This window comes from Maylandia zebra, linkage group LG4 (assembly GCF_041146795.1).
Source record: "Maylandia zebra isolate NMK-2024a linkage group LG4, Mzebra_GT3a, whole genome shotgun sequence".
NCBI lineage: Eukaryota > Metazoa > Chordata > Actinopteri > Cichliformes > Cichlidae > Maylandia > Maylandia zebra.
Genome location: NC_135170.1, coordinates 31,417,949 through 31,434,613, shown reverse-complemented (window position 1 = coordinate 31,434,613; position 16,665 = coordinate 31,417,949). Strand labels below are relative to the sequence as shown.

Genomic DNA, 16,665 nt, shown 5'->3' with positions numbered 1-16,665 from the left:
TGGCTTTCCTTTTAGGAGACAGATGGATGTGATGGCCAATAAGTGCTCAGTAATATTCTGCAGCAACCAACCACATCATCCTCCCTTGGAATTACATGCTGCACGAGATAGTTGCACAGGTTGAGTAGTTGTGTTGTCACTTTGCAGACAAGGGAAACAAGCAGCAATGTGACACAGGACCACTCAGACTCTGCTGGTGCCCTTTTCACTCTGCAGCATGAAGAATAATACGGAGTTTGGTATAATGCGTTAAACTGCAAAGCTCACTTAACACGCGTGTTTTTTCTTCTTCCCGAAACTAAGCAGTGAGGCAGCAAACATCATGGTCAACATCACAAAAGAAAGCTCGAGTAGTTTCTCCATCCAGAGGCCCGATCAGAGCTTTGGATCATCAGTGTGGATGAAGTGAGCGCGCTCAGTGAGAAAGCCCGTGAGAGCTGCAGTGAACGACGAGGAAAAAGAAAAGCAGGGACGACTGTTTTCATAAGCTGCGCTCGGCTGTGGGAGCCAAGTGGGGGGATGTCGAGCCGAAGTGGAGGAGCGCCTCGGGGGTGCAGCAACCCCAGCCTGCAGCCCCTTAGAGCCACAGTCCCATACCAGCTCCAGAGGGGCTCAGCTCTCCTCAGCAGAGAGGTCAAGACGGGTAAATACACACTCAGGAGGAGGGGGCTTGAATCTGCATTCACTTCCATGTGGTCCAGAGCTGAAAAGTTTGATTGTGCATCACTTAATCATCATTATTCCTTAGAAATGTGACCCAGTGGGGCCAAGGGTTAATGTTTTGTGGTTTTGATATATAGTGGATTTTATTCAAGCAAAAATATTGACTGTGTATCATCACAAAGGGGAACTGAGCCAGAGTGATTAATCATTAAACATGAATTGCTGGGTGATTAATGAAAACTGACCCTGCTGCTGTTTTTATCGTGGATGAATTAAGTTGTTCTTGTCATTTAAAAACTGCATATTTTTATATTTTGAAAAGCTGGTAAGACAAAACTGTGAATTTGTGATGGGGGAATAGTTGCTATTTTCTGACATATTTAATAGGAAATGCATTATTTTTCAATTCCCCAAAGTACTCTGCAGTTTAATCAGTGCACCTTTGTAAAGATTCTTCCAGAAGTCTCTAGAACTGTTAATTGGAGCTCTAGAGGGAAAGCATGTAACACCAGGACCAGCTATTCATACACTGAATGATTAATGAACCACAGCACACTGAAGAAAAGCAGGAAGAATATTTAAGAAGCAAATACAAGAGACGACCATGCTTCTCACCCAAAGCCAGGGCATGAACTGTTTCAGTGTGCCTAACTATGCACCAGCCGTTTTACTTGGATTGTGCTCAAAAGAGCACAATTCCAACGTGCTAAGTCAACAATGAAGGCTGCTAGCCCTGAAACATAACACTGTTCTCATAATGTTATTTAGACACTCAGCTGCCCCTTAGCACTCTGACCTGTGGGATTCCTGCTGCATGCTTCATGCTAACACAGCAGCAGCTTTAAAGACCTCTTTGTTTTACTTTGAGTGCTTGTTCTTTCACTGTATCCACAAAACTCACATCTGCATGTTATTTATGTGTCCTGTCTGCCCTGCAGCATGGGCTGATGACAACATACTGTGGGTGTGCTTTTGGATTAGTTGTAAATGTACTAGCTGGCTGTGGTGAGTGTTGCCAGCGTTGTGTAGCTTGATGGCTTTGCTCCAGGTCAAAGGCATGGTCCACACCTGCCAGAGATACAAAACGCTGCCAACACGCACACATACACACTTGTTACACTCACACAGCCCTGTGGTCTGCACACTTATGGAAAGGAAGGAGGCTGTGAGCAACTGCCACTGGGGCTAAAGAGTTATTTACACTTACATGTCCAATACAGTGTCTTACTGAAGGCTAAACATGATTACACAGGCAGGAGTTCAATCCCTCTTCAGCACAGAAACAGTTTCGACATGTACTGAGTGGAAGCTTACACAGTCTCAACATGCCCCTGGCTTCTTTCTATTTTCTCTGTTTCCACAGCAGACAGAACCACGGCTCGTCCACCAAAACCCACCATCCGCCGAACTCTTTCTTTGGATGCGATTGTCGGACCCTATCTCCAGGGGCAGTGGCCCAAAGAGGCAGACGGGGCAGTAGTTAGCTGTGTCAATGATAAAGCCACGCAGGTAATGATTAATATATCCCGAAACCCCCAAATCTGCTGTGATACTGTGATGGAGTTGCTATAATCGAATGAGCTTGGTCTCAATTAATCCCAGTTTGTTCTGTACCAGTGCTTCTGTTAGTGCAGGAACACAGTGTGAACCTGTTGAATCAATTGCATAAAAGGCAAACTTGTGTGTGCTGTGCTTCTCCTGGATGTTAACGATTTCTATAGAGGACAAGATATCTGATGTTAGCTCTGCAGGTGTCTGGTGGTTCCAGTTCGGCGCGGCGGGTGGAAGGCAGCCAACTGGAAATACTCGTTTTTGTTCTTCTTTTAAAAAAAAAATCTGCTTCTCTTCCCTCGCTGCTCCCCCCCCCTCGACTGTATCTGCTCCTAACTAGTGCACAAAGCCTGGAGTAACATCGCCAAGCTCCGCAAGCTTCGTCTTCTCTCCTGACACAGTTTAAACCCGAACGAACCCCCTTTGCCTCCATTGTGAGACACAGGCCCCTCCTGACCTCATTATACAGGCACCCCATCCCCCAGCACTCCCCAAAAACCACACTAACACGTACTCAGCAGCACCCCACCCAGCACCTCCTTCTGCCATAGTTCCTCTGCATTATGTCAGATGATATGACTAGTTGTTTGGTGTTACTTCATTCTTTACTTTGCACACTACTGCACCTTTTTATTCCAGTCTGTGTTAGAATAATCACTTAGTGAATCAAATGAAAGTAACTGCAACCAATTAATCAATTAAATGTTTGAGGCAATTACATTTGATTTTAGTCTGAATTAGTGCCTGCAGCTCTTTGAGTTTTGTTGGCTTGTTTTTGAGCTAAATGCTAACATTATATTAACATGCTGACAGTCAACAATGTTTTAGCATTTTGCTAATTAGCACAAAGCTGATGGAATCTCATCCTCGTCATCCTCATCTTCGTTCGACTGCTCCCTTTAGGTGTTGCCACAGCAGCCAGCATCTCACCCTATTCTTTGCTTCCTCTTCTGTCACACCATGTCCTCCTTCACTACATCCATGAATCGTCTGTAGTCTTCCCAAATCTTCGACATCCTTTGTCCAATATGTCCGCTGGCCCTTCTCTGCACACGTCCAAACCATCTCAATCTTGCCTCTCTAACTAACTTTTAATCACCTTGGTGGTTAAAAATGATCTTGACACACTCAATAGTTGTTGAGATTGCAGATCTCATTAGAGTTTTCTTTAATTTGACCTATTAAAGTAGCAGCAGTTAAATATAGTAACCTTTAAAAATGAAAACTCTCTGATTGGGACTTCTTAAATCTGAGGTTCTGCATAAATGAAGAATTTTTTTTTTTTTATAGAATTAGCCCAAAATGTAAAGGAAATAATATTTTTTTCCACCTTGTTCACTATATTAAAAAAATAAATACCAAGCACATTTTAATCAGTGCCTCAAGCTGGAAATATTAGCCATGGAGACCAAGTGCTTTGGTACCTTGGGGTCTTTTTATAGGTTCGTGTTCCATGATCCCTTGTCCATGTTTTGGGGAGGGTGGGGTTTTTGATGTTGGATGGTGGGGGAGGTTGGTAGCCGTAACTCTACACCAATGCCACTGTATGACTGACTCATGCTGCTTTCGGACTTATTTAGCCTGGCGACAGAGTACGTATGAGTCGACTGAAGAGGAGATGATGTCGGTGTTTTTCTACAGGCAGTAATGGCACCAGTAAGACTTCCCTGAGCTGTGAGGCCGAGCACCTTGTGTTTCGGGGGACAGAAATTCACAATGCAGTCACGGTGCATGGTTGCCTGTGAGTGGCTTATGAATAGACTGGACACCAGGGAGTGGATCAGATTCTTTGAAAGTGTGTGAAGCAGTTGACCCTAAACGTGGAGGCACCAGAACCTAGAGTATCGGATCCTGTTGCTTAAGTTGACCCGTGTGATGATGAATGTCCAGTCTACTGCATACAACCAACAGTCAGCAGCAAACAACCCAGCTCCCACTGGTAGAAGATCAAGAGTCAATGTGAAGAAATCGGTACGGATATAGGAGTGAAAAGGATGTTACAGAGTTGTGACTGACAAAGGAAGAAGTGCACTAAAAAGTCTGCTTGCTGGCTGCTTTTTGTTTTTCCTCAACAGTGTGTGACTTTGTGAATAACAACAAATAACTTATTTGTGTGTGTAAGTGCACTGAGGTGTTGAATGCACTGTATTTATAGTTTTTACACTGATGTGGTTTGGATGTTTTTTTATGAGAGTGTAAGCCGGGCTGTTTTGCAGCTCATAGTGGTTTCTTGTCGCCTTCCGCTGTACAGCTGTTGTGGGGCAGGTGTGCAAGACAGCTGTGGGGCTCAACTTAAGTGTTGTGCATACGAGTGTCGAATGGAGTTTGCTGGTTTTGGCAAAAAAAAAAATAGAGTGGGTCTCCAAAAAGGTCGCCCTTTCTGACAGCCAGAATTACTGCCAATTAGGCCATTTTCTACCAGAGCCCCTCAACAGCATGTCAGGCAAAACACTGGATGCCTTATTTATATATGCTCTCTCTCTTCCTTTTTTTTTTTTTTTTTTTTTTTTAAGACTCCAAGTTCCTGGGCAGAGGAAACCCGGGGAAGACGAAGTGCTGGTGGGCACAAGCGCTCAGCTTCTTGGGGCAGTGCAGAGCACCTAAGGGAGGCAAGTATTGTATACACTAAAGCAGTTAATGAATCATTTCTTCTATTTCTCTCACATACCCACACTCTTCTTCTCTTTGGCCTCCCATTGATAGCCTGAAACAAAAGGGTTCCTTCAGGGCAAACTTTGAACCTTAACCTTGAATGAATCACAATGACCCCTGAATCATTTTTCTCTCCACTCTGCCCTCAGGTGGCCAAGCTGAGACACCAGTTGCAGAAGCGTTCCCGCCATGTCCCTCCCTCAGCAGGATGCGAGCTCCCCCCCCACCCCCTGCCTGCAGGTCATGCAGCAGGAGTCACTCAGGTAGCCTTTTGTCCAATTAGGATATTAAAGGACACATACAACAAAGTTTTCATGATTGCTCCCAATGCCAGACTGTGTTCCACAGGCAGACGAGGAGGAGCTTGGTAACAGGGATATAAAAAACACTTCTTTTTTTAGTACTGGCTGTCATCAAGTCTGCCGTGCTACTGCCATGCTGTCTCTGAAAGACAGTTTGAAACGAGCATATCACTCTGTACTGTTCACATGCACTATTAACAATTGCAATAGTGAAAAACCAGATAATCAGGCTTAGGCTACCTCAAAATTTGTCCGTATTATACTCGTTTCTCCTCAGACGATGCCGCTGATGCCGCTGAACAGACTTGCTCCACGGCTGCGACGGAGCGTCGAGGGCCTCAACTTAGAGCTGGAGGAAGTGTTTGTGTGTGAAAAACAAGACGATCAGCATGAGGTTAGGGCACTGAAACTTGCTTATACGTAAAACCAGAAAGGTTTTAATATCAAAAGGTTATAAGAACTACCAGTATCAACCAATTTATAGTGCAGTTGCTTTTCTCATCAAAATATCTGTGTGCCATATTTCATCACTGGTCACTTCATTAGTTACACCTTGCTAATACCAGGGTGGACCGCCTTTTGCTTTCAGAACTGTTTTAATTATTCATAGCAAAGATTCAACAAGGTGCTGGAAACATTCCTCAGAGATTTTGGTCCATACTGACATGAAAAAAAGAAAAGGATCGTTATTCACATTCACTTCAGTGTTATTATGCTAAATTTTCATTTATTTGCTTCTAAATTTCACAGATTTTGGATATCCCAGATGGCCACAGAGCTCCCGCCCCTGCCCAGAGATGCAGCAGTGGCTCTCAGAGTGACCCCTCACCGGGGCCACTGGATCCTTCCCTTCTTTCTCCTTCTCAGTCCCCTTGTATTCTTGATACGTCACTTCTGACACCTTCAGGTTCACCTTGTCCTTTGAATCCATCACTTTTATCCCCATCCCAATCTCCCTGCACCATGGGAGAGCCAGGTTAGACAGGCTTACATTTCCTGTTTTGCAGTGCTTTATTAAACCATAAATGGATATATTTTTGAAAAATAATAATACTACAGACAGAGATTTGCTTTAATTCTGGTATTGTTAGTGAAAATCTCTCTCTCTTTATGCAGAGCCTGTGGACTATGAGATCTTGTGTCCCTCTCCATCAGCATCGCTTCCTTCATTTGCACTGGATCCTCCTCTGCTGCAGGCCTGCTCCTCTTCGCCTCGTCCCAACAAAACCTACTCTTTTCAGCGCGAACCGCCAGAAGGCTGTGAGCGAGTTCGAGTGTGTGAGGAAGCAGTGTAAGTACACCAAAGCATCATGCATAGATCATATCATGCAATTATTTCCTACTTTCTATACCACAAATTTACTTTTGTACCCAACTAAACCCCTCCCACAAGTACCATCAGAGCAAAACAGGATGTCATTACCACTCCAAATCAAGTTCAGATCACAAGACAAAAGGCACACGTTGTAATCTTGGAGCCAGTAATGACAAATAATGTTGCAAAAGTTTTATACAAATTTATTATTTATGTGTATTTTTGTAACAGCTTGCTATGCATTTACATGTGGTCCCTTATGAATTTAACATTTCCAGGTTGAGCACCAAGTGTCCACCACTTTGATGAAATTTATGCCATTTTTCCAGTCTCTTCCAGTCTGAGAGGTCTCCAAGGAGGATTTGTTTTTAAATGTAACTTATTTACATTAAGCCACGTGACACGTGAAACAAGTACAAACTGAGGCCGTAACATTGCATTTGCAGGGGAATCATTATATAAACATAATGTATATACAAATAGAAAGAACTTGGATTTATAGGAAATTTTTCCTTAAAAAAAAACATATAGATGATAATAATTCCTATATGTGTGGTGATATTTATACAAAGTTTTGTTGAGATTGGCCCACCCGTTAAGAAGGACATAGTTATCTAGAGACATAAATGCATATATAATCTATGATTATTTAAGTAAGATGATGTTATTTGCACACTGTACTTGCTATCAAATTATGACACCATCTGAGTTTAGATTGGTTCCCTATATGCCACGTTTTCATCTGTTAATTCTGTTTGTCACTAAGTATGAAATATACAGGAAAAATGAAGCCTTGATTGTGTTACCGAATTAGGATGACTTATTATTTGTGGCACATTAATTGCAATAATATTGGCATCCTTATTTGATATTCTGTAGAAAAATCTCCAGTCACTATATCAGCAGAAACAGATGAAAAAGCATTTTATCCTACACATTTGTGGGATTCCATAGTGTGTTGATTAGCAAAATTGCCTAATGCCCAAAGGTCACAACTCGGAGGAAACGCAAACCCAGCCTCAGGAGGTCACGAGTCAGTATCTGCCTTGGAGCAGTCCCAAGTCTGGATAAATGAGAAGGTTACATCAGGAAGGACACCTGGCCTAAAAATGTGTGTTAAATCAACTATGCGGCTCAATGCATTATGACAACCTTAGAAAATAAGCTAATTTATACACTTTTGAAGAAAACAGCTTAAATTAGTCTTGTCAGAATATCAGTGCACACTTGAAACCTTCTGATCTTGTGTGACAGTTACTTTTCACTGAATGATTTAATGGAATTGAAGGGTTGTAGAAGTTGTTATTATGGTGCTATAAATATGTAACTACATATAAAGCCGTGGATGCTGTGTTGCAGTATGGGGGTTCATGCTTCTATCTCTCCATCTACAGCTCTGCCTATCAGGATGAGACTCTCCTCCAGTCATCCTGCCCTGACCCCAATAAAGTCAACTTCACCCCCCACGGAGGCTCAGCTTTCTGCCCGGTCAGTCTTTTGAAGCCCCTCTTGCCCTCCATGGACCTCCTCTTTCGTGGCCTGTCGGTATCTCCCGTCACTGGCTGCTCAGGTCAGGCCTCTCCTACCAGGCACCTGGGCATGCAGTAGGTGGATATCTGAGCAGAGTCTCTCAGGACTGAACCACATTGCACTGCCAGGACAAGCAGAAACTGGATGTGATATATATATATATTTTTTTTAATGCATCGTGACAATGGACAGTGTTGCATCACTGCTGTAACACGCCATCATCACTGTGATCAAAATAACCTTTGTGACTGTGAAGATTTGTTGCTGTCATACTTTAGAATAAATGTGGCCTAAATTCTGCCCGCTTTATCTTTTGTTTTGGTTTTTTTTATGTTTTTTTTCCACCTGCAGGAAGCTTTGATTCAGCTGATATTTACCTCATCAGCACTTAAACTGTCCTAGTATTCAACCGTATGAGGCATGGATTAGACTGCAGGATTTAAGTTGTGGAAATGCTTGAAAAGCTTTATAAATACTTGCGTTTATTAAATCATTCTTTTGCATTAAAATTGTTCTAGTTAGAGACCGCAGTCTAGAAGGGATGCTTTTATTTTCATCTTGAAACGTGAGAATTTACTGTCAAAAACCCTAGCACTTAGAACACACACTGGTACAGGTTTTGCCTTCTTACTATCCAAACAATTGATGGGTTTTGTAGTCGAGTATTGTTGATTTTAGATAAACATCCAGCTTAATTTGTGAGGGTTAACTGATGAAAAACAAAATATTTGTTGAATTTTATATATATATATATCTCTGTTTGAAATATTTTTGGCTTAAAGTTTCCAATGTCCTACTTTTCTACAGATGTGTTTCAAGGGAGATACATATTTTTATGTCCTTATAAGAAGCACACGATACTGCTTCTGTTTTCACTGTTCTGACTTGTGCTGTTTTATAAGCAGACATTTTGTAGCTTTATTTGCCTACAGGGGGCTTTGTTATAACCAAACTATTTTTAATAACTAGAGCAGGTCGCAGTGTTTGTCAGTTTGAGCCTTTTTTGAACCCTGGAGTTTAGACCACAGTGTTAGTGAAGAGCTTGACTTCCCTTTGATTGAATTATTATTCAGTTGTGTTTTTTCAACATAATAAATGACCTACATGATAAATGGGGAGTAAACGTCAACGAAGAATTTTTCAGCCTTTTTTCTTTTCTTTTTTTTGTATTCTTTTTACGTGATAGCAGTTACTGTTACCTGTGCTGTTGCCTGTGTAGAAAACAATAAAAGAAAATTGTTTTGGGGGCGTTAAAATGCCTTCTACGGTAATTATAATTCCTGTGGTTATTTTTTGTTGTCGTGTCTGCATTTGACACGTGTGTCTGTGGGCTTTTAAATCTAAACCCTCCCTCCTTTGCCAAATCAGCTTTGTGATTGGCTTAAAGCGGCTCCATAGTTCTTACACGGACCAATGAATTTAATCCACATCCTAGGACGACAAAAGGGCACGCGACATTTTCAAGAAAGGACCTCGGCTTTTTAAATAGCTGCCTCAAGTCACGACTAACCATTAAAGGTTAACGCGAACACCAAACGATCACAGAAGAGACAGCGTTTTGTTTGCAGGATTGGAGCGGCGTATATTAAACACGTTATTATGCCTGTATGACTCAGGGTAGTTTTATTAAACTTAATATAAGCGTACAGGCTCAGGTGCTGACACCTAATGGGTCCTTTTAGAAGATAACTTTTCCTGCTAATTGCAGGTTTTAATTTCCCAATGAAAACTCTAGCGGCACATCCTTACCGTTACACCGTTACTCGGGTGTGAAAAACGGGATGCTTTTAATATAGCAGCTGCACAGCTAGAAGGCCCTTCTGTCTGGGGTGATATAGGGCAACCAACTATGGCATGATACTCGAATCTCAAGACAAGAGTTGGAAAGCTCCGGCAAATAAGATTTACTGCGATATATCACCAAGTCTTCCAGCTGGTGCATAATCCACAGCCAACGTAAACACGCGAGCGCCATTTCCGGGCTCGTGATAGCGGCTATAGTGGAGCGAGAGGTCGGAGCGAGAGGAGCGGGAAGTGGAGCGGTGGTGTCGGTTAACATTCCCGGCGTGGTCGACGACGGCATGGCAGCGGGAAAGGGAGCTGGGAAGCCCGCCTGGCTGTGGGACAATATGAGGTTACGGTTCATCGTTTGCTTCTTCGGAGTCTTCGTGTGCTACTTTTATTACGGAATATTGCAAGAGACGATGTAAGTAACAAGTAACGAAGCTAAACTAGAGACATTGTTATGCTGCTGTGAACCAAAACTCCCTTCAAAAAGCTGCCGCTTTAATATTGCTATGCATACATTAAAATTTTAGTTGGAGTTTGGTTATAGTTTTGTCATTAGAAAAAAAATCACAGTTCTCATAATCGTAATCATATGAGCATATGACCTGAAGCACTGTCTTTGTAGATCTCCAGATCTGTTAAGTAAAACTAAATACAGTACTGCAGCAGTATCCCCCCTTTTTGATTGATTGATTTATTCTTACATATTTGTCACACCTAAATTTCACTATTAGACAAAGATGACCCATGTAAATATAAACCGTCATTTTTTAACTTGTTATTTAATTTATTAAAGGGGGGGCTATCAAACCCTACCGGGCTCTGCAAAAGTAATTACCCCCTAAAACTAATAAGCGGTTGTGCCAACCTTGGTAACAAGAACTGTAATCAAGTATTTGTGATAACTGGCAATGACTCCTTTATGTCACTGTAGGGCAGATATTGCTTTCCTCACTGTTCTTTGTAGAATTGGTTTGACCACATTAAATGGTTTTTTGAAAATGAATGTCTGTTTCAGGTCAATCTGAATTAAGTCTGGACTTTGACTAGCAGCTTTTAGCAGCTCTGAGGTGGACTTGCTGGTGTGTTTCAGATTATTGTCTTCCTGTTTAACCCAAGTGAACTTAAACTGTAGGGCACAAACTGATGGCTGGACATTCTCTATGAGGATTTTCTGGTCGAGCAAAATTTGCGGTTCCATCAATTAGAGCAAGTTGTTCTGATCATGAAGCAGCCTCAGGTCATAACACTACCACCACCATGTTTGACTGCTGCTGTTATGATGTGTTAGTTTTACATCAGATAAGATGGGATTCAAACTTTCTAAAAAGTTGATCTTTTGTCAGACAGGATCTATTTAAGCAATTTCTTTATTCAACGGGTTTGGCCTGGGTGTGACTAGTGAAACTGGGCTCAGCTTTCAAACTGCGGTAGTTAGAGTTAACTTGTGGTTTAACGATAAATGGGCGCAATTACTTTTTCACACAGGTTTGGCTCTTTTTGCCTTAATAAATTAAATCATGGTTTTCTCTGGTTACCGCTGACTAATATTAAAATTTGTTTGATGAAATGAAACGTGTGTGAGAAATATGCAAAAGAATAAGACATCTGGAAAAATTCTTCTCTGAAGAATAATTTTTTTATTTTTAGTCTATCTTAAAAGCAAAATTCTGCATTACACAGACTTTTGTTTTTGCGTTGTTTTTCTTTTTTGGGGAGTATATTTAAAAATCTCAGAGATTTACTGGTTCAGGCATAAGTTTTTGCAAAAGAGACATTTTAGTTTCATGTATACTGTTTCTCCTATACATGCAACTTTAAAATCTGCAGTCTGGCTTATGTAAAGTAAGCAGAGCTCTGCCTGTGTTCTCTTTCACATACTGAGAAAGGACACAGATGGTATGCTGTCAACAAAGGGTACAGGAATACTCTCTGGTTTCAAAATGATGACTTGAAAATGCCATGTGAGGTGAAGCGGCACTTCTACAAACCAATGTCTGACTTTTATTACATGTTATTACATGTTGTTATGAATATGGACATATTATCTTCAGATTAGCCCACTAAAAACAATTGCAAACTGACACCAAGTACTCAAGCAAGACAGCTGCTGAAAAAACTTTTGGTCCACTAACAGACTGCTACCCTCACCACACCCCTCTTTCACTCTCCTTTTCTGAATGCCCTTTTCACAGCTAGGAGACACATGAAACCACTCAGATGTTTAACCTAGCTATTTGCATGCTCCTGCCAAGACGGGTCTGTTGTGTTCAACATGCTGTTGCTCTCTGTTTTCTAGCACTCGAGGTGATTATGGTCACGAGAAGTTCAGATTCGCCCGTACGCTGGTCTTCATCCAGTGCATCATCAGTTGTGTCTTTGCAAAGATCTGTGAGTATGTGCTGCACAAAATGCACACAAAAACTAATAACAGTGGTTAAAAGACTCCACTGACTCTGCTAGGAAACACCTGAGAACAACACCAGTCGAATCTCTTGTATGTTAACTTCTCTGCCTAATATTTAAAATAATGTAATGTTGTGAACTTTTTTCTTTAATTCTCTTTTAATAATTAGTGATCCAGTTTTTTGAGAGCTCCAAGCCAGATCACACGAAGAGCTGGCTCTATGGCCTGTGCTCGCTCTCTTATCTTGGAGCCATGGTGTCCAGTAACTCTGCCCTTCAATATGTCAACTATCCCACCCAGGTGAGTATGCCCTATTTAAATGGGTCAACAGTAACTGGTTATGTGTTTTTCTTTTTTCATTGTATGTGTATTTGTGCTTGAGCCTTGCATATTCTATAACTGCGTTTTTGTTTGATAGGTTTTGGGGAAATCCTGCAAACCCATACCAGGTAAATCGAACAAAAATAAGTGTTGTAGTGTTGCTTTTTAAAGTGCTTTCTTTCACCATATCATTTACATAATATTTTGTCACTGCTTACCTTTGTTTCCGTAGACAACAGTCTGTCTGTACTGACTAATTCAGAAAGTGTACAGTATGCAGGGTGTGTATGAGGAAATATACAAAGTCAAATTATTTACTTTTTTTTAAAGTGTAGGCTACCAAACAAACACGAGTGATTCTGAGGTCTTTTCTTACAGATTAGGGACACATTTAGTTTGAATATTCTTCTTAGGCATGTGGAGCTGAGAGCCTGCTTTGCATATTACAGTATGTCCTGTTTATACATGAAGGTTAACTCTCACCCCTCACAGCTTGGTTATCGCTTGAATTCTGTTTCCTTCCATATGTTTCACTCTCAGGGCTGAAGTTTTGACACGCTGTCCAGGCTGGTATCAATCGGCTTCATATTTCTGTTATTGTGTCCTTGCAGTGATGATCCTCGGTGTGACAATACTGAGGAAGAAGTATCCACTGGCTAAATACCTGTGTGTGTTGCTGATTGTGAGCGGTGTTGCTCTTTTTCTCTATAAACCCAACAAGAGCTCTGCTGTTGGTGATGACCATATTTTTGGCTTTGGAGAGATTCTGCTGGTGAGCTAACACATATTCTGTTCATTTCACCTATTTGTCCTCATATGCTGCCCATCTGCTTGCATCTCCCTCGTGTCCTCACGGGTGCTTTGACTTTCCCATTACTTTCATCTCACGTCTCAGTGTTGTGTTTTGCTGCATCATAGCTGGTCTCTCTGACATTGGACGGTTTGACTGGTGTGGCCCAGGACCACATGAGGGCTCGCTTCCAGACGGGTGCGAACCACATGATGCTGAACATCAACATGTGGTCCAGTCTGGTGCTGGGACTAGGTGAGTCTCACATCTAATAGAATATGTGTCAGGAGCATGCAGGCTCTCATTCCAACTGAAAATACATCTGGCCATTACACTGATTTGCTCACCTGCAGCTAGAGAGGAGACACTAATGAGCAAACTCACCTTGGTGTGGTTCAGTACTGCCAACACTGGTGAATATATGGTTTCAAAGCTTTCTTTATGAATAATTATCTAAGAGCATAGTACCGGTTTAAGGCTTTTGAAGAAAATTTCTTATGGTGCTATAATATTTATAATTAACAAAAAATTTTTGATTAAAGATAAGAACAAAATATCCTATGTTTAATGTAGTTTTCTTCAGGTGCTTTTCCACTCAAAACTTTTTAAACACCAATTCAAAGTGAAATCACCTCATGGTGATTTTGCATTTACAAAAGTACCATAAGGTGTAGTGCTGTGTTCCTAAGGTGATTTTAATGTGAGTTTGGTATATTTTATTCTCATTCTGGATTCTGACATGAGCTCCAGGATGAATAGCGGGTGTGATGAAGTAGATGGTAGCAAGAAGTTTAAAAAAAAAAACCCTCAAACAGAACCAATAACAGCTGCATTAGAAGCAGAAAATGTGTGCACTTTTCCCTCAGGAGGCAAAAACTCATTAATTCAGTCAAGGCATAGTGCGGAGTGTTATCTTTTTAGATAAGAAATCCTCCACCTCAAAGCCCTCAGTTCTGTTAGCAGATTGCTACAATATGCTGAAGAGCAAGGCACATAAAACTAACACAATTTAATGATGGGTTTTTTAAGGTTGGGTACTAATGGGCTCTGAGATAAAGATCAAAAGGTCAAAGATTATATGAGAACTGGAGGACTGTCATCACTTTTAAGCTAACTAACTGGTAGGGTCTGCCGTCTTGGAGTGTTTTTCTATCCTTCCTGAACCACTTTATTATGCTAAATTACATTTTATAAAGCTATGGCGTTTTTTTTGTAAGCGTTAAGTGCAGTTCCAATATGCAACCTTAACAGCTTTTAGTTATTGGTTGTCAAATGTGTGCAAATGCAGATATACTCCTGGTTTCAACATGCACAGCAAGACTTTGATGTCTAGTATTTCCCAAGATGCAAAGGTATTCTTATACCTCCACTCATACAAATTCATTACACCCCCACACTAAGATTTCACCTAACTGCTAATACTGTACAGAACCACTTGGTGGTGCTGTACATTCACACTGTGAACTCGGTCTGGTTTTCTTACCAAGGATAGTCAGAAATGAACTGTGTTTTTGAAAAGTTGTTGATGTTACGTTCCTCTCTGTTCTCAGCGGTGTTGTGGACAGGGGAAGTGTGGGAATTCCTGAGTTTTGCAGAGCGCCACCCGGGCATCTTTTACAATATATTTCTGTTTGGAGTCACCAGTGCTTTAGGCCAGGTAGGTGGATCAATGCGAGTACTGATTATTAGCAATGCCATATTAAAGAACAGGAAACACCCTGTTGTGTTTTACAATAGATACTTAGTAATGACTGACATCCTGACTGACCGGCTCAAATGTTCCTTTTTCAGACCTTCATCTTCATGACAGTTGTGTACTTTGGGCCTCTGACCTGCTCCATTGTCACAACTACGAGGAAGTTCTTCACCATCCTTGGCTCTGTTATTTTGTTTGGCAATGTAATGACTACAATGCAGTGGGTTGGCACCATTCTCGTATTCCTCGGTCAGTAACTATATTACTTTCGTATTTTAATATATTAGATTTCCATTTTGTCAGGTTTCCAAAAGGTTGATTCTGTTCATCTGGACATAGTCTTTTCAATCCAAGTGACAAAACGTTTCTCCCATTGAAAACGCTACATCCAGATGAACAGAGTCAAATTTTTGGAATTTACTTACCTGGATGATTGAGTATGCATCAAGACATTTCATCAGGTTAAATGTATATAAAATATCTGTTCAGATGTTGTGTCTTCCCTCCATTCACATCTTTGGTTTTCTCACTTTAGGTCTTGGAATGGATGCTAAATTTGGCAAAGCCCCCAAGAAGACTACACACTGAAACACACTGGCGCACATGAGGAAAAAAAGAAGAGAAACACTAGATTGGAAACACTATAGCCAGTATATTATTTTCATAAGACATCATGTACAGGCACACTATATGTGCCTATGACTTGTTGAACTATGGTCAGATATTTTACTGCATTTAAAAGAGAGTCGTTGTAGTTTTCAACTCCAGCTTCTGTTGTGTACAGTTGATATACTGAAGAGATGCATTATATGGGATCAAGTCCAGAATGAGCTGTGACACAACCTGCAGTCCTTTTTGTGGAAGAATTTGAACTGGCTGAAGTGCACAGGTGTAAACCTTATTTTATTTAGACAAATCTTTATTGTTTCTGAAACCAGCTCACCTGCCTTGGATTGATGTTGAACCAAACAAGGCCTTAGAAATACATTTCCAGCAGTTAACCCATGAAATTACACCAAATGGTTTACAAATGGATGCTTGAATGTGTGTAATTGTAACATTTAGTTTGTCTGAGAAAACAATTAGTAAGTTTAATGTCCTTTATGAAAATTTAGACGGTTGTATGTCGCCTGTTGTCTTATGTCCAGTCTTACTTTTAAATTGTATTTACGTTTATTTTCTAAAGTTGAAAATTACTTGCCATAAAAGGGAAATTATTATATTTTGTTGTCATTTTTATTCTTTTTTTTTTCCAGTTTTTAAAAACTGGTTCAAATCGGTTCATTCTAGAATGGTATTGACTGCATCATGGCACTAATCACCAGCTACTTGTTAAACTTGTTAGCCAAACCCAACAATTAAATGTATTTAAACACCCATCGATATTCCAATAATATGTAGCTTACACAATTTTCTCTACTTCAAATAATATTTTTAAAGATGCATTGATTGTGGAAATGCACCTAAGGAATGAAAGGACACTGGACTTCTAAATATGAAATGCCCCATAATCAATATTTTGAATGGAACTGATAAAAAACTGGAATATTGATTATATCTTAAGGGAAATGTCCTTAAACCTGACAATTAAAACTAAATAGCCAGGGTTTTGTTTTGTCTTGAAAATCAATGCAGTGTTTGGAGGAGAAA

The 16,665-nt window shown here is 40.7% G+C and overlaps 2 protein-coding genes across 4 annotated transcripts; both read left to right on the top strand.

The window, feature by feature from the left end:
• The first annotated feature begins 96 nt into the window (after positions 1-96).
• Positions 97-9,284, top strand: fam117aa (family with sequence similarity 117 member Aa). Of its 3 annotated transcripts, none has more exons than XM_004552424.3 (8): positions 97-643; positions 2,030-2,172; positions 4,728-4,823; positions 5,016-5,129; positions 5,446-5,562; positions 5,919-6,144; positions 6,285-6,459; positions 7,878-9,284. In XM_004552424.3, exons 1-8 carry the CDS (start codon positions 520-522, stop codon positions 8,089-8,091), a joined length of 1,209 nt encoding a protein of 402 aa, XP_004552481.1. In that variant the 5' UTR covers positions 97-519; the 3' UTR covers positions 8,092-9,284. The 3 variants fall into 3 exon arrangements, with proteins under 3 accessions (XP_004552481.1, XP_004552480.1, XP_004552482.1); XM_004552423.3 differs by having other exon boundaries at positions 99-643; positions 2,027-2,172; XM_004552425.4 differs by lacking the exons at positions 97-643; positions 2,030-2,172 and adding an exon at positions 3,772-4,185.
• Positions 9,285-9,530: 246 nt separating this feature from the next.
• Positions 9,531-16,237, top strand: slc35b1 (solute carrier family 35 member B1). Its single transcript, XM_004552422.5, has 9 exons — positions 9,531-10,219; positions 12,101-12,192; positions 12,378-12,508; positions 12,627-12,657; positions 13,141-13,301; positions 13,448-13,574; positions 14,870-14,976; positions 15,111-15,264; positions 15,551-16,237. Exons 1-9 carry the CDS (start codon positions 10,095-10,097, stop codon positions 15,601-15,603), a joined length of 981 nt encoding a protein of 326 aa, XP_004552479.1. The 5' UTR covers positions 9,531-10,094; the 3' UTR covers positions 15,604-16,237.
• The last annotated feature ends 428 nt before the right edge of the window (positions 16,238-16,665 follow it).

What these genes read in the sequence shown, in the direction of transcription:
- fam117aa (XM_004552423.3), top strand. Translation starts at nt 520, where the DNA reads ATGTCGAGCCGAAGTGGAGGAGCGCCTCGGGGGTGCAGCAACCCCAGC. An exon ending in AACAAGACGATCAGCATGAG is followed by an intron (nt 5,563 to 5,918) that starts GTTAGGGCACTG and finishes TAAATTTCACAG; the next exon opens with ATTTTGGATATCCCAGATGG. An exon ending in CGAGTGTGTGAGGAAGCAGT is followed by an intron (nt 6,460 to 7,877) that starts GTAAGTACACCA and finishes CTCCATCTACAG; the next exon opens with CTCTGCCTATCAGGATGAGA.
- slc35b1 (XM_004552422.5), top strand. Translation starts at nt 10,095, where the DNA reads ATGGCAGCGGGAAAGGGAGCTGGGAAGCCCGCCTGGCTGTGGGACAAT. An exon ending in ATCCTGCAAACCCATACCAG is followed by an intron (nt 12,658 to 13,140) that starts GTAAATCGAACA and finishes GTGTCCTTGCAG; the next exon opens with TGATGATCCTCGGTGTGACA. An exon ending in TCACCAGTGCTTTAGGCCAG is followed by an intron (nt 14,977 to 15,110) that starts GTAGGTGGATCA and finishes TTCCTTTTTCAG; the next exon opens with ACCTTCATCTTCATGACAGT.